The sequence below is a fragment of the Scardinius erythrophthalmus genome (genome assembly GCF_964197995.2).
Source record: "Scardinius erythrophthalmus genome assembly, chromosome: 5".
Lineage (NCBI taxonomy): Eukaryota > Metazoa > Chordata > Actinopteri > Cypriniformes > Leuciscidae > Scardinius > Scardinius erythrophthalmus.
Genome location: NC_138225.1, coordinates 24,868,974 through 24,893,056, shown reverse-complemented (window position 1 = coordinate 24,893,056; position 24,083 = coordinate 24,868,974). Strand labels below are relative to the sequence as shown.

The 24,083-nt window shown below is 39.5% G+C and overlaps 1 protein-coding gene across 3 annotated transcripts in view; it reads left to right on the top strand.

Annotated features, from left to right (window-relative positions):
• Nucleotides 1–23,896, top strand: part of ophn1 (oligophrenin 1) — a 45,262-nt gene extending 21,366 nt beyond the window's left edge. Inside the window, exons 14-24 of one of the 3 annotated variants that reach the window (XM_081366724.1) lie at nt 330–404; nt 857–941; nt 1,044–1,102; nt 3,843–3,948; nt 5,200–5,359; nt 5,619–5,757; nt 8,156–8,482; nt 9,154–9,283; nt 19,459–19,509; nt 22,433–22,472; nt 22,559–23,896. In XM_081366724.1, the coding sequence (XP_081222850.1) occupies nt 330–404; nt 857–941; nt 1,044–1,102; nt 3,843–3,948; nt 5,200–5,359; nt 5,619–5,757; nt 8,156–8,482; nt 9,154–9,283; nt 19,459–19,509; nt 22,433–22,472; nt 22,559–22,570 (1,184 nt within the window). In that variant the 3' untranslated portion in view covers nt 22,571–23,896. Of the gene's footprint in view, nt 1–329; nt 405–856; nt 942–1,043; nt 1,103–3,842; nt 3,949–5,199; nt 5,360–5,618; nt 5,758–8,155; nt 8,483–9,153; nt 9,284–9,491; nt 11,889–19,458; nt 19,510–22,432; nt 22,473–22,558 lie in introns of those variants that run through there. The other 2 variants (XM_081366725.1, XM_081366726.1) reach the window with 2 other exon arrangements.
• Nucleotides 23,897–24,083: the final 187 nt, after the last annotated feature.

Genomic DNA, 24,083 nt, shown 5'->3' with positions numbered 1-24,083 from the left:
CGTCAGTCTCTAAATGTGTGCCGTTACTCAGATTTCCCTGATGCGTAAGTCCAGCCTTGTCATCAGTCACAACATGGTGTATGTTAACAATACACAATACAACAATACAATCCGTAAACTTTCAATTGCATGGCTAACGAACCTAAAGCGGGCCAGTTCCACCGCTGCTGTCGTTGTTCGTTAGAGCTGTACTTTTCCACTGCAAGACACTCCCCATTTCTTTCTCTTTCATGCCAGGTTCTCCAATTTTTTCAGTCAATAAATCACGCTTTCTGTTTCTCTTTCCTCTTTTCTTTTGGTTTCTCTCTTCTTCTCTTTCTTTCTGGTAGGGCTGACTCAGGAAGGGGTCTACAGGACTGTGGGCAGCAATATTCAAGTACAAAAACTTCTGAATGCCTTCTTTGGTGAGGAAATGGCCAAAAAAACATCTGCTGTGTGTGTGTGTGTGTGTGCATGTTTGTATGTCTTCCCCCGTACACACACTCACAAACACTCTGTGTTTCTATTGAAAACAAATAAAACAAATAACACAAACACTCACAATAAAATATTCAAACATGCTTTATTTCTTGTCAAGAAGCTTATGTTTTATGTGGATAATAAATTTAATAGAGATATAAATCTGAATCCAACTTATCGTGCTGTTTAATATCTGCAGTAAACTTTGTGAACTTGCACTTTTTTTTTAACACTGAGGAAACCAAAGCACAGATATACGTCCATGAGAGCGTCCTTGAGCTGCTACAAAATCCCTGACACATACTGAAAAACAACAACCGTCTGAGGAAGGCCGTTTATCTCTCTTTCTCTCTCTCTCTCTCTCTCTCTGTCTTAATCTGTCCTCCACTCTCTGCAGACCCAAAGTGTCCTGCTGAAGTAGATTTCAATTCCAGTGACATGGACATTAAGACCATCACTAGTGCTTTGAAATTCTATCTGCGGTGAGTTAAACACATTATGTGATTATCTTCCAATAAGTACTTTTTTTGGTCATTTGATTTAATGTTTGTTTGTGTACTGTACATTTACATATGTTTTTCCAGGAGTCTGTGTGAACCTCTGATGACCTACAGCCTGCATAGAGAACTGATCTTAGCAGCAAGTATGACAGCAAACGCATCCAGCCAGACACAAACCCACATTTCCAACCTTACACACAGATAGACCCACACTTTTATGTGTTTATATGTATTTTTCATCTCTTATGTGGGTCTGTCAAGTTCAATTCAAGCATAGCTCTAAAAGAGGGGAAAACACAAGTCCAAGTACACTGTTTGCTCTTTCAGCACTGTACAAAAAAGCAATACCCCACATCAGTGATTCTCAACCATGGTTATGTGAACTACAGTGTTTCAGGGGGTACTTGGATTTAGATTACTTGGATTAAAAGATTTAGATATTGCTTTGTTAACCCTATAAAACAAGACTATACAAGTCTTATACATTTGAACAACTCTCATAAAAATACATTAACGTTCAAAAGTTTGGGGTCTAGTTTTTTTCTTTTTTTCTTTAGCAAGGATACATTAAATTGATCAAAACTGACTGTAAAGACATTTATAATATTACAAAAGGTTTCTATTTCAATGCTGTTCTTTTGAACTTTCTATTCATCAAAGTGTCCTGAAATAAAAATGATCACGGTTATCACAAAACAATATTGTAATAATATTTCACAATATTACAGTTTTTTTTTTTATTCTACCAAATAAATGCAGCCTTGGCGAGCATAAGAGACTTCTTTCAGAAACATTTAAAAAAAAAACGTATTGACCCCAAACTTTTGAATGGTGTATGTTTTTCCAAAAGCGATTTTAATAATATTACTCAGTTGTAAATGATATCCAGTATAAAATGAGAAAAAATGAGCTAGGATTGAACCAAAATGTTAACTTTAGTACAATACCAGTCTCTAGTGTCTTGGTATCAACACTAAATTGAGTGTTGCAGTAGTAATGTAAGCTATATGTCCTCCAATCACAATTAAATATAATTCTGAATTATGAACCGAAGCAAGTCACTGCAGTATTAACGAGTTCCCTACTGTTTCTATTCCACACTGAATAAAATGATGAATTTAGCCTGGGAAAACTGCACCTTATTTCTGCATTTAGACTTAAGTTGTCTGTAGTCTTACAGAAAATCCATGTCACAGTCCCAGAGTGCCTGTTGAGTGCCAGTGCTCACGCTGCTGTAGTCAAATATGCGACTGGCCCAGTAAAAGGCATTTTCAATACTGACATTTACATGGACATTTTATTAAAAGAAAATCATAAGACCTCCTTTACTGGTCTTGTGTTGAACTTGACAGATGAATCTTTTGTAATGTTTTACACCTCATGTCATTGCCCAAACTGGCCTGCACTGCGTCTACTGTACTAGTTATGTATAGTCTTTCCATTTGTTTAAAATAATACGCCTCTTAAGGTCATGTTTTACAGTGATTTTCAACGATGAGGGATATTATTAGGTCTAAAATCCTCTTAATCTTGGTAAAATGCATAGCAATGCAGTGGCTCATTACTTTGAAGATGACAGCCATGTGATAGAAGACACTGATGTTTAATAAATAGTTACATTTAATTAGCAATAATATTCAGAATAAGCTATTCTTGTAAGTAATATGGTTTATTAGCGTAATTGTAGATGTGGACAGTTGCCATCAATGTAGCATATTAATACACTGTAGAACGCAACTCATCCAATAAGAAATTAGAGTCAAAACCATCCTTTTTATATCCTGTGTGTGTGAGTGTGTGTGTGTGTTTTTGACCTTGTGGGACATGTTTTTGGTCCCCATAAGGAAGACAGCTTATAAATCATACTAAATTATGTTTTATTTTATTTTTCATTTTTATGTAAAAATAGGGGTTAGGGGAAAGAAAATACATTTTGTACAGTATAAAAATCAATGTCTGTGGAAAGTCCCCACAAACTACGGAATCTCAACATCTGTGAATGTGCGATTCCTTTGTGTCCAAATGAGCGAGTGTGCTTCCAGCTTTAAACGCTTTCAACAAGTTGTGTTGAAAGTGCTGTATTGTAATCCTGCCCATAATAAGATTAAAGCTGCTGCTTTGATTTATTATAGCTTGTATGCATACTTGCACTCAGATCACTCACAACTAAACAAACCCAGCAGAGCAGAGGAAAGAGCTACACCTGCTGAGGGATTAATGGCTCACTTTAATAGTCTTTACTCACTTGGCCCAAGTGATCTCCCAGTCTGTTGTGTTGTAGGATTTCTTCTATTTTTATATATCAAAGACGTTGAGAGGATTCATTCAAATCTTTCAAAGATGCTACATTGTCTCTTAAAACAGCTCACACGTTCACAAGTAAACGTGTTTGCTTTGTGCTCTATAAAGTAAGCTTTGTTATGGTTCGCCACAGGCTGTGCTTTCAGATAAAGCAGTGCTTATCCCACATTTCACAATAAATGTGTCTACTGATCCTTTTAGGATTTTGCAAATGATCTTTGGACAAGTTGAAAGACGTTCAGCAAACTGCCGTTAAGATAACTGCAGCTAGAAAATAAGCAAACATTTCTAGAAACCACTAGCTTGCTAACAATCAAACGGCTCTATTAGTCTTAGTGTAGACAGAGAAGTGCACTGACTGTCTGCTTCATTCTGCCTTTACGCTGCATTTTGGTTTACGTTTTTTCAGTTGTTGGGAGTCGTGGCATTGAAATGCAGCATGAACCACTTTTCATGGGTGGGACTCAACACAAACTGGCACAACGATTATGTTAATGAGGCAATGTTGATTATGTTAATGTGTGTCATGTCCATCTATAGTGTGCGTGTGTGTGACTTTTACCCACATTTTTTTTTCCTCAGAGTCTGAGAATCTTGACTCTCGGTTAGGGGCAGTTCACTCGCTTGTTTACAAACTCCCAGAGCGGAACAGAGAGATGCTGGAACTGCTAATCAAACACCTGGTCAGGTAACACAGACACAGGCGCATGCATGCGTGCACACAGACCTGCTAATGCTCTCACACACACACACACACACACACACACACACACACACACACACACACACACACACACACACACACACAGTTTGCTAGGGTGTACCTTTATAATTATATATTTGAGTGTGTGTGTGTGTGTGTGTGTGTGTGTGTGTGTGTGTGTGAAATTTCAAAAAAAAAAGTCACCTGATCTATAGCTCCATGCCCTATTTTGTGTGTGTGTGTGTGTGTGTGTGTGTGTGTGTGTGTGTGTGTAAAATATTTTGAGTCAAGCAACATATTCACATAACGTAGTTTGAATTTTAAACAAAACAAGCTCATATACTAAATATAAATGAAAGTTATATATTAATAATGTGTACATTTAGGTAAACCTGCAAATAATTAAGTTGCAGTCAAGCATGGATCAGCACATGATATACACAGTTTCTTTTAGTATTTCAGTTGTGTGTGTTTGTATACATACATATATATCGGTCAACAAGATCTTTTAAAATGATTTTGAAAATAAGTCTCTTATGCTTAACAGTAAGACCTGTAATTTTGTTAAATATTATTACAGTTTAAAATAACTGTTTTCAACTTTGATGCATTTAAAATGTAATTTATTCCTGTGATGGCAAAACTGAATTTTCAGCATCATTACCCCAGCCTTCAGTGTCACATTATCCTACAGAAAACACTCTAATATGCTGATTTGCTGCTCAAGTAACATTTCTTTTATTTTTATCAATATTGAAAAGAGTTATAGATATATATAACTATATATATATATATGCATGTATGCATGTGCCAGGTGTGCTGTTGAAGCTCCATACATTTCTAAAAACAAAGTGCTGAAAAACAATGACATACAATCCATATCTGTCATAATTTGTTTTTGCAAATCTTCAATCTATGAATTCTAAATAAATAAATAAAAATTCTGCTGTCAGCCAGCTTAAAAACAGTATCTTGGTAACAGGTTTAAATCAGCAGAATGCAAAGCAACTACCAAATAAAGTAAACCAAATGAACACACTGTATAACAAATGTATAATCTAGTAACAAAACCACTCTGGTCCAATAAGGAAAGAATTCCCAAAACATTCTCACTCTTGGCCCTGGGCTGGGGGGTTTATTATGATAGTTTTATCCAAATCAGTACAGTACTTCTCACAGGGACAATCCATTTATCCAATCCCAAAGCTCACTACATTATCTCTGTTGTTTTTCTAGTGTTTGTAGCCAAAGCAGTGAAAATCTGATGACTGTGTCAAATATGGGTGTAATATTTGGCCCCACTCTCATGAGAGCAGAGGTGGAGACAGTGGCTGCCATGTTGGATATTAAGTTTCAGAACATCGTCATGGAGATCCTTATTGAAGACTACAGCAAGGTCAGACATGCCCTTTTCCAACTGATCAGGGGACAGTTTATCTGTCTATCTATTATTATACAAGCTAAATGCTCATACAGAAAACACAGTTCCATTGAGAACTGCTATATTTGCACTAAAATGTTTTGAAATCAAAACAAATGCTGTGCGATTCATAATAGTGAACAATATTTTGTCACCTTTTCAGTGGCCCTGATAGTTTAATGCTGTTAAAGATGTCATATTGTTTTGTAATTACTGCCGTCTCTGATGTTCTCAGATCTTTAAGGGTCCTCCGGAAGAAACCACGCCGCCTCCTATCCCACCTCCAAGGGTGACGCCAAGGAGACGGCAGCCAATCACGATCTCAAAACGCCCACCCCGTCTCTACCCCGGCCTTCAGTCTCCAGTTTTTGAGCGTAAATAGCCTTCAACATCCTAGCCATCGTCATCATCATCATCATCATCGGCATCATCATCTCATCGTTATATAATGCTTTTTTTGCCTTATCAGTGAATTATTATGAATGTGAATTATATTTGTCTTTATCTTTAAGGATTTTAGCATAGAAAGAAAACTGATTTCTTTTCTGTCGATTGGATTTTTTTTTTAGAAGAAAAAATTACTTTTTTTTATAAAGATCTATATATCTCAGTTAACACATACTATATAATGTTTCAGATTTATATCTATATATTGTGTGTGTGTTTTTTTTACTGGCTCAATATTTTTCTTTCAATTATTTTTTTCAGCTTTCAGTCTTTAAAATGTTCCTATTTTGCTTTTACCTTTTTTGCTAATCCTGTTCTTGTACTGCAAGCTTAAATACAATACACACACCTAGAAGGGACCTCAGACTAGATCTGTTTCTCCTCTCTAAATGAAGAAAATACAACCAAATCTCCCCAATCTTTCTATCACACACACTCCTTATGTGCCAGTTTAGAAGTCCCTCCATACTCATTGTGAATTGTATGATTAAATCTGCAGGATCTCAGGGCGTGTGTATGTGTCTGCCTTGATAAATGTTCGTTCTCTGAAATGCTCTCCCCTCATTGTTAGCCGTGTTATGCAGTGTTTAACAACAGTCAAGCTAATAGTACACTCACTAGAGCATGACTACCAAACGACTACCTGCCCCTTCTGCAGCAAGCGTGTGTGTGTGCGTCAGCGCCTATGGGTCTGTGAGTGTGTGCAGGATTGCGTGTGTACAAGTGTTGGTATGCCATCGTGTGTTTCGCTACCCAGTGTGTCTGAGAGCTAATGCCTGCATGTGTTTACGAGTCTCTCTCAGTCTGTTTTCGATTGGCTTTTGGACCTCTTTTCCTCTAATAAGCTATTTTTATTATTAATATCTGAGCTTTTTTTTCCTCTCCCTCTTGATCAAAAACGAATGTGTGCATTAATCCATTAATATGATTCTCTGGTTCATTTGTATATTCATGAGATTTGGCTTATTAAAGCATGCTGGAAATTTGCTTGGTCTGATCAGTGGAATAATTTTTGTTCCCCTTCTGTTGTATTTTTCAATCAAATCATTAATCTGAGTAGATCATAACTGCTCGTTTCCTGTTTGCTGAATTTGCTGGTGGTGGGATATGTGTGTTTGTGTGTGTGAGCGTCAAGCCACCTGTTAAGTTTCAGTGAATCTTGGATCGTGATGGTCCGTAAACTTGGCCCTGTGTGTGTGTGTGTGTGTTTTTGTGGACAATACAGATACAGTCATGGAGTATTAGGACCAACCGTGAATTTTGCCAAATGCAAACCCCTGCCAAAATGCGAATGTGTTTGTGAATGAGTTTTTATGCAAATGTGTCCATGTCTAGTTTGGCTAACTCACACACAGCTGGTTGTTTTGACTGACTGATGCTGTTCACACACACACACACTCACACACACACACACACACACACACACACACACACACACACACACACACACACACACACACACACACACACACACACAGCTGTTTTACACTCATGTCCTTGGTTCTCACATGGCCATAGCAACCTTTGTTATGAGACCAAGCTCATCTGTTCATCTGCACACTAAACTGGAGTCAAACCAGATTGTAAATCAGTTTGAGTTTCATTCATGCCTTTAATTATTTTTGTTTTATTTTACATTTTTAACTAAGTAAAGTCTATAAAAGCACTTTCCCCTGTATAAAAATCTTTTGTGTGAAAGAACCACTGCTGTAAATGCCTGCGGTGAACAGAAATCCTTTTCATAGTTTATCTCAAATGAAAGATATGCTAAAAACAGTTAGCTTTTACCATTTCGAGGTTATAATGCTAATTCCAGACATAAGAAAATGTCATTTCTTTATAAAGAGATCGGAAGAAGAAGAAAAAAAAACCATCAGGCTTTTCAAAGGATAAAAATCCAGCCTGGCGGAGATAGACTTTGACCAGGTGGCTTGAGCTGATAACGATCAGTGTGTTTGGGTAAAACAGTTCATGGCTGTTCCGGTTGTGTTGAAGCTATTGGAATGAAATGACTCACTTTGAGTAATTTGATTTGGACTTGTTCAGTCTTTATTGGCTTGTATTTCTCGTATTGTGGAAATACAAGAGGACAGGGAGTCTGTCGAGCTGTTCTCTTTATTTGTTCATCGAAACTATCACAACCTCCCTTTTTTTTAAGCCCAAACTACAAGAACAGGAAATGTTAAGTTTTAACGACACCCCTGATACAATCTCCCCTCTGGGGAATGTTCAGGGCTAAAGTGTTGCAATCGTGCTTCTGACCCACCAGACATTTAGTAGTGCTTTATCTAAACTGCCTGCATTGACTGACTCTGTACTTCGCAGGGCAAGAGCAAAACGGCGCCACCCACAATGATGGTGAACCTGAGGGAGACACCGGCCTCACCAGTCCGGTTCCTCATCAAAGAACAAAACTGGCACCTCCTTCCATATGCCCTCCATCCATCCCGCTCTCCTCTCCGACATCTCGGAAGCCTGTTAACCCCAGACCTGCTCTCCGGCCCTTGGATTCTGATGTTGGCAGGGTTGAAGTTAGGATACAGGATGGTCAGAGGTCAGACGCCCTGGTGACGGCCAATGGGGAATCAGCAGGGACAGTGAACCGCGCACAGTCTTTCCAAGGAAGCAGGCCACAACTCAAAAGAACAACTGGTAAACAATACATTTAAATGATCTAACTATCCACCATCCTATGTGACATGAATGAAGGCCAAACTCTGAGTTTAAGGATGATCCTATCAAAAATAAGAAATGCAATTCATATATACATTGACTTGAATACACGTCTTCACAATCTATATTAAATTAACATTACTATATTAAAATTCATTCTGATATTTTTGAGGGGCCCTAAAGTAAAAAATGTCAGTGTGATACAACTGTCATGATATCATAAAAAAAAAAAAAAACAACGTATTAATTCAAAAGTTTATTCATTTGGCATAATCTTATATTTTTATTTCTTATGAATATATATATTTACAAAACTGCTTCCCTGTTTCAAATTTTTTTAAATCTTTTGTCTGCCAAATCAGTCATTTGAACTAACGTAAAAAAAACCCCCATAAAACAGGGAATGTTTTATAAAACACTTGGAAATGATATCAGATGTAATGATGTAATGTAATAACACAGTGTGGCATGACGTATGAATAATGAACATAGTACATGAAGCAGGATGGCAATCTCTTGTGATCTACAGTAAGCAGAACACATACTTACAATAATCATGCTCCAATGAGTCAGTCCATTAAAATGGTTGTAACAGGTGTGTGTGTGTGTGTGTGTGTGTGTGTGTGTGTGTGTGTGTGTGTGTGTAACAGGAGATGCTCAGGGGCTGAAAGGACGATCTTTCTCAGAGAAGAGTTCCATCTGCCGGCCACCCACTCGACCACCAGATCCACCCTCCCGTCTCCTCAATAAAACTCTAAACGAAGACACTCCAGCATCATAGTAAGTACACATCAATTCACCACAAACCTTACTTCACTGTAATGTTACTGCTGATTTATTCAGATTCAGATTTTTTGTTCTTTTTTTTTAATAAACATTAACAGAAAGCTGAAATGCATTGCATAGCACAGTGAGTGAAACCCTTGCAGCAATGCCTATATTAAGTATTTTTTGGGTGAAGTATAAATCAACTTTGCTCTCTGCTCAGGTGTGATCTTGGCACATTCATCCAGGCAGATTTGCTCCAGATTGTTCCGGTTATTTGGTCAACACTGTCCACGGCAATGTTCAAGTAGCAGCACAGGTTCTCAGTTGGATTGAGTTCAGAACTTTGATTGTGGCATTATGAGATATGTTTGTGTTCTTGCGCCACTGCAATGTTCATTTAGCCTTGTGTCTGGAATCACTGACCTTCTGAAGGATGAACTTTCGGTAACACTTTATTTTGATGGTCACTTTTGAACATTATGTTGACTATAAGTAACTTTACAACTGCATGTCAACTATCTGTCATTAGAGTATTAGTATTGTCTGCTTAATATGTGCTAACTCTTTATTGTGATGCTCCTCCAACAGACTATAAGTAACTACATGTCAACTTATTCTAACCCTAAACCTACCAGTCTAATAAAACTCTACTAACACTCTAATGAGAGTTAGTAGACATATAGGGGCAACATTACTTATAGTTAACAGAATGTGTTAAAGGGACCACCAAAATAAAGTGAAATCGAACTTTCTCCCAAACGTTGGCTTTTAGGCAGACTAAAACAGGTTTCTCCTGCAGTAGGGCCGCACAATTTTAGGGATGCATGCTATACAGCAGCGATTCCCAAACTGTGGTCCGCGGACCACTAGTGGTCCGTGAGGGTACTGCAGGTGGTCCGTGGAAAGGCAAAATGAAATATAAAATAATATTTTTTTTACCTTCATTTTACCAGGAAATTCACATAAAAAAAGTAAAAAGAATATGTAGGCCTATATTGATGTAACATTTTAATTAAATTGTCAAGTTATTGTGTGATTACTAAAAAAGCCTAGTGGTGTTCGGCCGTGACATTCAAGTTTGTGCCGTTAGAACCACAACATTGGTTCGGTGGATAGCAACAGGTTCTCTGAAGAGAAAAGGGCAGTGTTGCCAGATTGGGCGGGTTAAAAAGGGTTTGGGCGGGTGGACAAAATTTGGGCTGGTTTGGTATCAGTTCGGCGGTTTTCAAACATCTACATTTTAAAGTCTAATTGGTTAAAAAACTAAAATAAAGTGTGCATGTAGTCCATAAAATCAGTCATCATGACATTACTGTACACACACGCCCATGCAGAGTCAGCTGGCATTGGTGTTGACATCACCGACGAGCACGCACTTTTAGCCAATCAGCGATCAGCAGGCAGATGCGATTGAGCGCGATAAGTTGTAGCTGTATATTCAAGTGATGGCTAATGCCTCTACTAAGTTGTATGTACACAGTAAAGAGTGAGATAGTGAGCAAATCTAAAAATGTACACGTGGTGGGATATATCGATGGTAACTATAACTCTGAGAGGAGAGCACAGTTATGTCCATGGTCATGTGCACACTAGCCTAACCGTACCAGACATCGGCAACTTTACACCGTCCAGACTGCACTATACTCGCCCCTGACACCTGCTGAAAAAGGTTTGAATCAACGATGAATCAGTTTTGACTGCTAAATTCTGCGTTATGTTCTGCAATGTGTACTTCCGAGGGTTAAAGTCATCGGTTCATTTCTTGATTGCCGTTTTGACAGTGTCCATCTGGACATTTTAGTCATATTGGCTAATTCTCCTTAATTATTGCCGTTTTGATCTGTTTTCCTGGATTTTTTTATTTTTTTTTTTATTTTTTTTTATCATTGTTATTTGTTTTAAGGAGATACAAATTGTGCTTATCAACCTTGAATGACATGGTAATGAAATTATATCATATTATTTTGGCAGTAAAATTTTGGGCGGTTTTTTCTTGTAGTGGGCGGGTTTTGGTGAGCTTTTGGGCTGGAAATCACCGTTCCAATCTGGCAACACTGGAAAAGGGCAGAGGCAAATATTATCTCATTATCACATCACACGCATATCCTTTAATGGTGCGTTCACACCGGACGAAATTTCGCTTCAAACTTTTGTTTTGACGCGGGAATTGATACAAAGTGGTCAAGCGTATCACTAGACGGGGCAGGCGCGATTTTGACATATGATCCCTTTTTGAATTTGACGCGCTCGCGTCCGGTGTGAACGCACAGTTAGGCATAGGCAGTTTATATGAAACGAAATGTTTATAAATGGAATGAATAAGGCCTGTTATTATTTTAATTTCCAGTTAGTTTCTTGATCTCGCGTTTCTGAAATGTTTTGCGGATGTGCTCTTAAGTGGACAAACTCAAGCCTAGGTACTTTTTGAGGAGTTGTAAAATTCTGAAGATTAATAATCCCCTAAAATCACCAAAGGTTTTGAAATGTTGACTATATTCCAGTGTTCTTATTACTGTATAGATTTCATACTCCATTGCTATGGAAATAAGCCTGTTGTTCAAATGAACCTGATTATGCCCTCGGGCGCTTGAGTAAATAAATAAATTAAATATGTGGCAGCCGTTGTGTGCAGTAAACTTTCTTTTAACAAGCCTGTTGTACTGATGTGATGACCAATGATAGTTTTAGAGCTAGTAAGCCTATTTAGAGGTGCAGATTAATTCAGGTAGGACTCTGTGTAGACATATTTTATTATGTGTATTATGAGGTGGTCCGCGAAAATTCTTGATTACAAATAGTGGTCCACACACACAAAAAGTTTGAAAACCCCTGCTATACAGTATAATGGTACCAAACAGTTATCAGTTATCATATTTTTAGGTCAGTATTGGATATTTAATTGCATGTTTATTTCCTCTATTTTTTGCATAAATAATACATAATTTATTAACACTTTTAATGTAATCTTTAGCTATTTTTTTTAATTAATATAAAAAAAAATCATGCGCTATTTATATAGCCAAATATTGTAATAATGATGTGAAATACAACAAACATTTAACATCTGTAGAAAAAGGCATAAAAGTACATAGATACGGCAGCTCTCAGGTTGAAACGGGTGTGCAAAAACTACAAACTAGGAAGTCTTTGTCTTCAAACTAAGTCCTGTTTTGCCGAAGCTTTCCTGCTAACAGAAAAAGTAACTCAAACTTCCTTCAGTTAAGCCAAACGTGAACTGAGTGAAAAAGAACCCAGTTCTCTTGGCATTTACATTATACCTGAACTTAAGTTGGACTATGTGAGAGGGTCTCCGTCCACTTTTTATTCATACAGTTATTTTTAGTATATAAACCAACTTAAATATTATCTCATTGTAACATAATACTGATTTATTGTTATCATATTGAATATTGAAATTATGGTGTGCTTGCAGTGTACTGGGTAATATAAGGTAACTACATGGGTTAAGGTTTAGGGTTAGGTTCAGGGGTTAGTACCTAGTTATTACTACAATAAGTGCATAGGATGTACACGGGGAACAGGACTGTAAAATAAAGTGCTCAGAAATGATGAAATAGTTATATTTCAAGCCTGGAAGTTTAGAGGATAACTTTCTGTGCAGATTGCAATAGTTTTTCACTCTGTCGAAATGCTGTAAACTCTCTACATTTCTTAATTATTATTTTATATATTAAGTTCAATTTTAGCCTTTAATAATCAGACTATTCTGTATTGCAAGTTTGATTCTATCGCAATTAATGTTGTAGCTCTGTATTTTGTACCATCCATCCTTCTGTTTTTATGAATATGTCCAGTTCCTACCGATGAAGAGAAGCCCTGTATCTTTCATCAGCATTGGATTGTGTTTTTATGGTGTGGGCTGAAATAGATTTGTGTCATCCGGATTGTTTTAGGCTGACCAAGATTGGATCGTTTCCACATTGCAGCTGGACCACCATTATGTGTTTTGGCAAACTCATGGGGCTGGTTGCACAAACAAAGGACTTATGTTAAGTGTCAATCAGTCTTACTTTCTAGTATCATAATTAGACCAATCTATGTTTTTATAGAACTGATGTAAAACAGTTATGAACAGTCTTAAAGAAAAAAATATAATGACTGTTGTAAGACTAGTCTTAACCGTTTATGCAAACGGCCCCCTGACGTGCTTTCGCATGTTTTTTTTATTAAAATTCATTTTTATGAATACCTCCTTATATAGGCCAGTGTTTTGCTGGACTGGTTGGCTGGTATGTGTTTCATCTGACTGAACACTGTTGATCCTGCAAAGTGATTGTTGGCCTTTCTGCGGAAGATAGAGAGCAGATATCTGATTTTGTACAGGGATGATCTTTTCTAGGTGTTTGAGTGGCTTGATTCCAAAACACTTGGATATAGTTGTATATGTTTTTCCAAATTGTATGCATTTGGTTACTTTTACTTGGACTCAAGAACGCTCTTAACTCGTAATTATCACAGCAGTCCTTAAGATTCACAGCTAGAATAATGATCCCTTAACTGTGGGGATTTTATCTAGAAAATGCTTCAGTCATTTTAATGATTCACAGGTAAAGGTCAATGCGACGACATTTGTGTCCTCATTTACAAAATCACTTTCCATCTGTGTTAACTTTTCAAACAACACATTTCAGGGTTTTTTCAACGATAAATTCTGGTAAAAACAGAAATATTATATTTATTTTCTGACAGTCGCATTCAAATTATGTTGAGTTTCAGTGCTAAGAAATATAAATATCCTAGAGAGCTCAATTTTAGTGCAGGATCTGCAGGGATTTAGTAAAGCGTCTGAATCCTTTTGCAAGCCATTGTAAATATACCATATACAGCAGATTTGATCTGGATAAGACTGCTAATCTTGATCAAATATAAGTTTCTGCTTGTTAGATCCTCATAATTACCATTCTATGAGCAGGAGCAGGGAGCAGTATTTTAGACTAACTCTGGGTCTAAGGTAACATGGGTGTTTTGGCCACTGTGTCAAATGGTCTCGTGTCTTATTTCAGAAATGCCTCAGTTAAATTTCTCCTGAAAACACACATACTCTCAAGCATACTAGCTCTATCATTCTTGTGGCAGACTGCAGAATGAGTTCTTTTTTGTTGTTAACCTTTAAGAACTAAACATGAATTAAACAAATAATGTTTTAATTAAAATCTAAAAATAGCTAAAGTTGTTTGAGTTACGGTGCAGTAATTAGTTAATGCAGTAATAATTAGTTGGAACAATAAGACTAATGGAGATCCTCACAGTTATAAGCACAGCAGTTTTACATCAGCGGAATTACTGGGAAAATTAAACGATTTTAATATAGTTGATGGAAAATATGGCAAGAAAAAAAAAACAATGCAAGAAGTCAATAATGCACTAACAATTTTTATAAGAAGAAAAATGTAATCAGTATATTGAGAACTGAGCTGAGGGTCACTAAAATGAAGCGCTTTTCTAGCAAATTAATCAAGCAAATTAATCAAAATGCATATATAGTATGTGACCCTGGATCATAAAACCAGTCACAAGTAGCACAGGTATATTTGTGGCAATAGCCAAAAATACATGGTATGGGTCAAATAGATAGATTTTTCTTTTATGCCAAAAATCATTAGGATATTAAGTAAAGATCATGTTCCATGAAGATATTTTGTACATTTCCTACCGCAAATATATTAAACATTTATTTTTGTGAGTGAATGCAGCACAATCACAAACATAAATGGACAACTTTAAAGGCGATTTTCTCAATGTTTTGATTTTTTTGCACGCTCAGATTCCAGATTTACAAATAGCTGTATCTCGGCCAAATATTGTCCTGTCCTAACAAACCATACATCAATGGAAAGATAATTTATTCAGCTTTCAAATGATGTATAAATCTCAATTTTCAAATGATGTATAAAAATGTACCCATGTGTTTTGTGGTCCAGGGTCACATATAACTATCACCTGCACAGATAATAAAGTGATATTATCTGTGAACTGATGAACTTGAATGTGCTGGACAGAATGTTTAACTGAGACTGTAAATACAGTATTTGTTGCTGTAACAACACTATGCGTAATGCAGTTTCTTACAACACTGAAGAATAAAGAATGCATTTCATAACACAATAACATCTAAAGTGTTCCCTTATCGGTCGGTCACTTCAACGTACGTCGTGACCGACTGATACAAATCTCGCTAGAGAGGCCAATCTACTTCGAGTGAAACTAAAACGAGCCAATACACATTGGCATGCAATCATCTGCATCAGCTGTTCAGCCTTGCAGCGTGGGTATATAACGAGCAGCAGGTTTGCAAATGCGATTGCATATAAGTTTTTTGCTTCAGAGGCAAGCACTTCGATGCTCTCTTTAAAGTTGTGAAGACTATTTCGAGCAAGCTTCTTTTTTGGATTTCTCCAGAGGTGCGGGCGTGACGACACAGCAGAGCGAGCAGTCTTTTTTCTCTCTCTCTTCTCTCTCTCTCTCTCCCCTGCTCTATTTTTAGTTTTTGTCTTTGAGCAAACAAAAAGCCGTTTTCACGGTTGGTAAGACCAGTGAGAGAGACACGCAACCAACGCGTCGGGGAACCAACCCCCTAGGGACCCTCATCCCTCTCACGCTCCGCAGCCAGCAGAGCCACCATCGGAACGCTCTGGACCACCCTCGAGGTGTGTACCAGTCGCTTCCTTTGGTGCTCTCCACGACGAACAGATGTCGATCGCTGCATCGGAGGGTGGGTCAGACTTTTCCGCGGATGACAACTCGGCGGCGCTGCCTCCTTTGGCTGTGTCAGTGGTGCCTGAGACGGACCCGCAGATGATGGCCATGCTTTCCTGGGCCGCCAACAGGATCGGGCTCGTGTGGAACCCTCCACCGTGTCCCGAGCCCTCGAGACTGGATGATTGATATCTCGAGGTGGCGCGCGCTGGTTCTCAGCAACCCACCCCAGTGCCTTTCTTCCCGGAAGTGCACAGGGAGCTCACGGGGACGTGGACGGCACCTTTTACTGCCAGAAACCGTTCCGGTGGCTCCTCCTCCCTCACCACCCTTGATGGGGTGACTTAGGGATACACGCGTATCCTGCCAGTGGAGCGGGCCGTTGCTATGCAACTGTGCCCTAACTCCACTTTGCGCGGAGAACCTTGTCTCCCTTCCCGAGCCTGTAAGTACTCGTTGGTTCTAACATTAGAGGCGGCTTCCCCACAGGCCTTGTAAGCCTTGCCGGTTACAAGGCCTGTGGGGAAGCCGCCTCTGCTGTGCACGCCATGGCGTTGCTGCTGGTCCATCAGGCCAAGGCACTGAAGGAACTGCACGAGGGTGGTCACAACCCACAAGTTCTCCAGGAACTTCGTGCCGCAACGGACCTCGCGCTTTGTGCGACAAAGGTCACTGCGCGGTCAGTGGGTCGTGCGATGTCCACACTTGTGGTCCAGGAACGCCATCTCTGGCTGTGTCTGGTCGACATGAGGGAGACCGACAAGCTCCGGTTCCTTAGCTCCCCCGTGTCCCAGACCGGCCTCTTTGGCGACGCAGAACTTCTCGGCTGTACAAAAGCAGACTGAGGCCATCAAACACATCCTGCCGCGGCGGTGCCTCCACCCCACCGCCTGCGGCCCCTCTTTCTGCTCGTCGCCGGGGTTGGCCTCCTGTGTCTGCCCTCGCTCCCGCACCGCAACAGTAGCCTCCACCTAAACGGTGCCATGGAGCCAGTCGCAGGCCGCCTCCCCGACCGTCCAGGCCCCCGCCAAGAAGGGTGGTAAAGCCAAGAGCAAGCGGCTATTGGACGGGCGACCTGGAGATGGATGGGACTGCTCTTCGGGGGAAGGTGACCACACCGCTCCCTCCCCCGGAAGAGGGCCGGGTGGAAAATCCTTGTTTTCCTTTTGTTCTTTTTCCGCAGCTGGCCTCAAAACCAGCGGTACCCAAATTTTCAATAAAAGCTCAAATAAAGGTTCTTCCATCTCTGGGTCCGAAGAGGGCCCGAAGAGCAGTGGGGGGAGAGAATTCTCACCACTCTCATCCACCTCTTCTATCGCCAGTAGGCAGCAGTGTGCAGTCCGAGAACGCATCCAAGCCTCCTGCACCTTCTGCCCCGTGGAACCAGGTATGTGTTGCACAGCACAGTCAGACTCCGCTACGGGCTGCCTCCCAGAGAGAGCCTCCCGAGCCAAGTCCCTGTGTTCCACCTCACTGCCCCACTCCGGGTACGCCTACGTTCTCGCTTGTACGGTCTCTGCGAGCCTGGTTAGCGCTCCCTAGTCCGTCTCGCTGGCTCATTCAGACCATCAGGCTCGGCTATGCGATTCAGTTCGCCCGGCGTCCCCCCAAGTTTTGGGCCATTCACTCCAAGCATTTTCGGTCGACGAATCGTGCCTAGAGTTCGGGCTGGGTGACAACCATGTTGTATTGAGACCCCGGCCTGGCTATGTGCCCAAGTTTCCTACCACTCCTTTCAGAAACCAGGTAGTGAACCTGCAAGTGCTGCCCCCGGAGGAGGCAGACCCAGCCCTGGCTTTGCTCTGTCCCGTTCACGCTCTGCATATGTTCATGGACAGAACTCAAAGCGTCAGGACCTCAGACCAGCTCATTGTCTGTTATGGAGGCCAGCAGAAGGGAAAGGCTGTCTCCAAGCAGAGGATGGCCCACTAGATAGTGGATGTCATCGCCTTGACTTATCAAGCTCAAGGCGTGCCTTTTCCGCTCAGGTTGCATGCTCACTCCACGAGAGACGTTGCATCCTCCTGGGCACTGGCACGTGGCTCCTCGCTAACAGATATCTGTAGAGCTGCGGGCTGGGCGACACCTAACACGTTCGCTAGATACTATAGCCTACGTGTAGAGCCAGTCTCCTCCTGTGTTCTCACCCTAAATGGGTTGAAGCACTGAGAGGCCCGGCTCTGTTGGCTTGCTGCACCCTACTGTGTTCCATATTCTCCAGAGTGGAAAACCACAGTGGCCACCAGAGTGAGTCCTCCAACAACCTCGGCCCGGACATGGCAGAGTGTCCGGTGCTAGGCCTTTATCCGTTGAATCCTTGAGAACCAGGTTTAGACTGGGTCCCATATGTGTGACCCTACGGGGATCCCATATGTGTATTCTCCAAGGCTGCTCCTAATCGAAGCCTGTTTCTTTCCCTTGGGCTAAGTCACCCAATATTCATATGCAGTACAACCTTCGGGCTAGTCCATATGTATCTTACCACATGACTCCTTCGAAGATTGTGGCTTCCGCATCGTCAAATAAAGGTTCTTCCATCTCTGGGTCCGAAGAGGGCCCGAGCAGTGGGGATGTACGTCCCGTCGCCACATCTGCTGCCCGCTGGGGCGGTCAGCTTATCAGGCTTGGCTCCTCTGCAAAAAACTGAAATGCAATCGCACCTGCTGTTCGTTATATACCCGCGCTGAGAGGCTGAACAGCTGATGCAAATGATTGCATGCCAATGTGTATTGGCTCGTTTTAGTTTCATTCAAAGTAGATTGGCCTTTCTAGCGAGATTCCTATCAGTCGGTCACGACGTACGTCTCCGTTCCCTCCCTCAGGGAACGAGGGTTACCATATGTAACCGAGACGTTGTTAGTACTCTAGTATATTCATACTAAGAGCTCAGATTTTCACGTGGTATTTTGTTTATTTGTTTGATACACAGTATAGAAATAAATAAATGTTTAGAAATCAATTTTTCAAATAGTGTTAACAATTTTGTAAAATTTTGGTGTTCATTTTTGTTATCAAAACATTGTCAACAAAAATTGTAAATAGACTTGACAAAATAAAATAAAAACATGACTAAGAAATAAACCTGCACAGATGAATGCTGTATGTGTGTGTGTTTGTGTGTTCTATCTTTCAGGTGTGCTATATTTTCGTAACAAATGCAAATATACATGAACGCACACACCAAGATTCAATACGAATGGCAGTACATGTTTGTGAGATTAAGTACAAAGAGTGACTCAGAACTAAACATGACCAGATTTTTTTATATCTGGCATTCAAGATTCCAACTTCAGCCTCAGAGGAGACTAATTTGTTCAAGCATGTTTGGTATATTCTTCACAGCATGCAAACAATAATATGAACAAAATGTGAAATATATGGACAAAATAGTTCTATTGAAACTTGTCTTAATGATTTAGAATGATCTCCGTTCATCAACAGTGATGTATTCTTCTTTCTCCCTTTCATAGTGTCGCCTCCAAAACCCGATTTTTTGAGAATGCTTCCAGGCAGATGGGGAGGTACGTGTGCGTTAATGTGAGGGCATGCATGCGTGTGCATGTGCTGGCTCACGAGTGTGTGTGTGTGAGCCTTTCATTGTTTTCAGCAGCTGCCGGAAAAAGTGTAACATGCACACGCTCATAAAACACACACACTCACATTTGCACCTACAGACATAGTAGCCTGATTTGAACTCTCTGGCTTGAAGGAATAGTTCATCCGAGAATAAAAAATCCGTCACTTATGTTGTTTTCAAGGTCTTTCATTCTTCTGTTGACCTTAACATGATAAATTTTGAAGAACGTTTTGCTCAGTTTTCCATGCAATTACAATAATAAGAGCAAAAAAAAAAAGCACCATAAAATTGGTCCACATGACTCATGCGCTACTGTGTATTCCATGTCTTCTTTGTCATACAAAAGTTTTGTGTGAGGAAAAGTCTATTCTAGCTCTCCTCTAACCAATGTCTGGTTCATGAACAAATCATTCTTTTGAGTTGCATCTTTTCCCCGAATCAGTGATCTGATCCAGCTGAGTATTCCAGTAGCTTAAACAATAGAGCATGATCTTTGCAACAGCAAGGTCTTGGATTTGATACCCCAGCTTTTTAATCATTCTCCGTCATCTTGGATAAAAGCATCTGCCAAAGGCATACATTTAAATGAATCATTTATGTAAATGGTTTATTGACAAACTAGACTGATTCCAGTTCTGTGACTCAAGTTCAATTCAATGACTCAGTGTTCCAGCTTGCTGGAGATAATCAGTAATAATACTTAATTTGAAATATGGTGCATGAACCGTATGGACCATTTTTTTTACGTGCATTTTTTTTTAAACTTTTGGAGCTTAACAGCCCCTGGTCATAAATTGGACCAGTTTAATGGCACTTTTATACGGTGCTTTTGTGGTTTTAGAGGCTTGAAAGCTCCCGTCTTCAGTCATTTCTATTGCATGAAAAAGAATGACATTCTTCACATTTCTCAGTTTATGTTCCATTTTTGGATGAACTATCCCTTTAAGCACAGGATTCAAATAAGGCTACTGTGTCTAAGACTTTCTTAGACACCACAGGAAAGTGCAGAGAAGTTACTTAGTAGTTTTGCAGTCGGAAGTGACCTACTGCTCAGATATCAGGTTTTGTGTGGAAAATATGTGGGTGTTTGTAATCTAAAATCAGTATGGGCTGATCTTTTACTAAATTATGAAGTATGTATGAAGTATATGCCTGATGAAGGTCATGAGAACGAAACGTTGCTAATAAATATTTTTTGATACTTTTTGCAAGTATTGATAGTGTGCGGGATTTCCTTTTGTTTTTTGAATTATGAAGTATGAAATGAGCAGTTTGGCAAGTTTGGCTGGCTTTTTGAGATTAGGAGGATTCTTTTCACTGCTCATGGCTGCGCTCCAAGCCAGCACACACACTTGTGTAGTTTAAGTTCAAGGACTTTCACAATGCTAGAACAGATTCCAAAGGGAACTCTCAGAGGATACTAAGAGAAAAGGTTTGACCAAATGCAAAGCATCAAAGTGAACTAAAATGAACGTCTGTAATGAAACACCACACCCCGTTCATTTCACAAGCCTGTGCACAGCCCTCGCTACGCAGGTGCCCATATTTCATGTGCATAAAATCTAATGTAGCCTACTGATGATGGTGCAAGAGACAATGACATTTTAAAGGAGTAATTCAGCCAAAAATGAAAAATTTGTCTCCATTTATTCACCCTCATGCCATTCCAATCTTGTATGCTGTGAATTTCATTAAAATACAAAAGGAGATTTCTGAAAGAAGGATTCTGTATCTTCCATGCTATGACAGTTCACAGGGATCATAGGCTGTCAAGTTCCAAAAATGACCAATTAAGTGGCATATATGTCTCAACAAACACTTTAGATACCAAGATGGTGCACTCATATTAATATGATTTGGATAAAGTGCAACGTGCAATATGTCAGAGCCTTAAAGATACAACCCCCGCCTTCTAAATAAAGAGCCAATCGTCAACTGGTAAAGTCATCGCATCACTAGAAGCTCATTCTGTCACCTGATGGAGTTTGGGTTCCTCGCCACTGTCACTTCTGGCTTGCTTAGTTGGGGACACTTAATATTCAACAATGTTATTGATTTGACTGCACTGACACTATTGGATGAGAACTCAACTGAGCTGGACGATGACCAGATTTTTTTTTTTTTGCAGAACTGCTTTATAGATGAGCTATATGAACAATTGATGATCTTTATGACAGAACTGAATCCGCACTGAACTACCTTCAGCTGAACAATGACACTATTTTCTTTTAGAGCTGCTATACAGCTGAAATGAACTCTTTTTGCATCAGTGAATCATTTTCCTGTATTCACTGTAAAGCTGCTTTGAAACTATCTGTATTGTATAAAGTGCTATGTAAATAAAGGTGACTTGACTTGACTTGACTAGAAACAGTCAGTGTCCTGAGACACACACTTAGGACTCATTAGCTCATAGGCTGGTCCAGCCTCAAATTTAAGTTTTTTAATGCTATTTGAGCATAATAAACAACATTTATGGGTCAGATTTTGTTGGTGATTTGAAATATGGATAGACATCATGAACATTATTTGTCATTTGATCAAGCTTGTCTCGTGACCAAACTTTATGATGTCAAAACTGCACCATATTGACTTGAGAACTCTGGAAAACTTTGATGGTTGTTTCAGGACTTTTTTGGATCTTGACAGCCTCATCCCTTTGTACTGCCATTGTAGGGAAAAAAGAGTAAGAAATCATTTAAATTTGGTCAATTTCCAAAAAAACCCCCCAAAAAAACAGCTAACGGGTTTGGAGCAACATGAGTGAGTAAATAATGACTGAATTTTCTCTTTTTTTGGGTGAACTATCCATTGAAGTTACTGAAAATAATAAAATTTATAATAACGTACTGTTTTTTGTCCTGCAGCTCCTCTCCGAATGCCTCAACTGCAGCTTCTAGAGATGAGGTACGGCATGTTCTACTGTCTTATTTTTATTATTAAAGTAACCTATAGTTTTTGTGCTCATTTCTGTCACTTGTTTATCTTTGCAGAACACTAAATAGGAACTTCCTTCCAGTCACTGATACAACTTGTGGATAGATGTCTTGTGGACCAATTAACGCACGTCAGCGGTCAAGAGACTGTATGTGTCCATGTACGGCACAGGCCTGGAGTCTGGATGTGATTTTAATACATAAATTATTAATGTTACTGACAGAGCATGAAGGAACGCCCCTTGACCCCAGTTTGTGTGTGAGTGAATTGGGCAGGGTACTATTTTTTTGTGCTTCGCCGCCAATTTCTTGCACTTGCTTACTTTGTTGTAAAATGAAGTCTTTGATTCTTGCTCGGATCAGAGAACAAAATGAAAGCAATGAATATTTTTTTTCTTTTTTTAAACATTTTGACCTTCCTGCTCACAATAGGGAGAACTCCCTCCTGTTCTCTTGCTCACTGTGTCTCTCAACATCTCTCCTTCTCTCTGACCTACTTTATTGAAACCGATAAGACTTACGGATTTACAGTCTCACTCTACAGACACACTACAGACTTCACTTTATGAGTGGTAGAAGGTACCTAGTACCTATTCCGAATCAACACTAATCAGTATTTAATTACTTAGAAGCTGAACATGCCTCTATTAATCAACAGTTATTACTCAGTAATAAGTAACTGGAAAGGGATGAATCACCTGCAGTGCTGGTTTTAAATGTTTCTGACAAGCAGAGTAGTTACTGTAATTGAAAACGGCTTCTCCTTTTATCCGTTATGAAATTCTTGTGGTGTTCCTACAGCAAACCAAAAGGGATTGAGGAACTTTAGTTACTTTGACTAGTTCACAGAGCAAAGGATGCTTTAATATGTTTTTCTCTCCCTTTCGAGCCCTTTTTTTTTTTTTTTATGATCAGTCAACCTTAATGGTATAGAGATTAGTCTCGGTATTCAGCTTAACCTCACTTTCAAGTCTCAAACTTTGACCGAAAGATGAACATTTATCAGTTTCTTTTGGTCAGTGGGAATCTTCTGTGTGAAATCTAAAGATTTTAAGTCTCATTCTCACTTTCACACAATTGTAAATGTGGAAATGTAAATGTATATGTCAGTATGTTTTTGGTACTTCAGTTGCAACAAGGTTGAAATCACTTTAAAGGTCACTTTAGGTGGGTTTGGTGCATTCCTATGTATTATTATTATTATTATTATTATTATAAAGCTCCAAATTTCCAGTTGACATTTTATGTAGTTTTTGTAAACATTTTCTTGCTGTTCGTCAAGCTCTCTCTAATTCTTCGTAACAGTCACTAAACCCTGTTTGTTTTTTCATTTAAATGTACTGCTGCAAGAAAATGATACTTTATTAAAAAAAGAGATAAACTTTTATTCTTATGAAAGTAAGCTGTACGTGAGTCAATCCAGAGTAGAAATAAATCTATAAAAATGAAATGACCTCATGATAGTAATCAATAAATGATCGGAAGGAGAACAGACCTTTGGAATCCAGTTAAATTAAAACAGCTGTGCACCAGTCACAGCTACCCTCCTTAAGAGGGTAGACAAGCTCCCACCACAAAAATG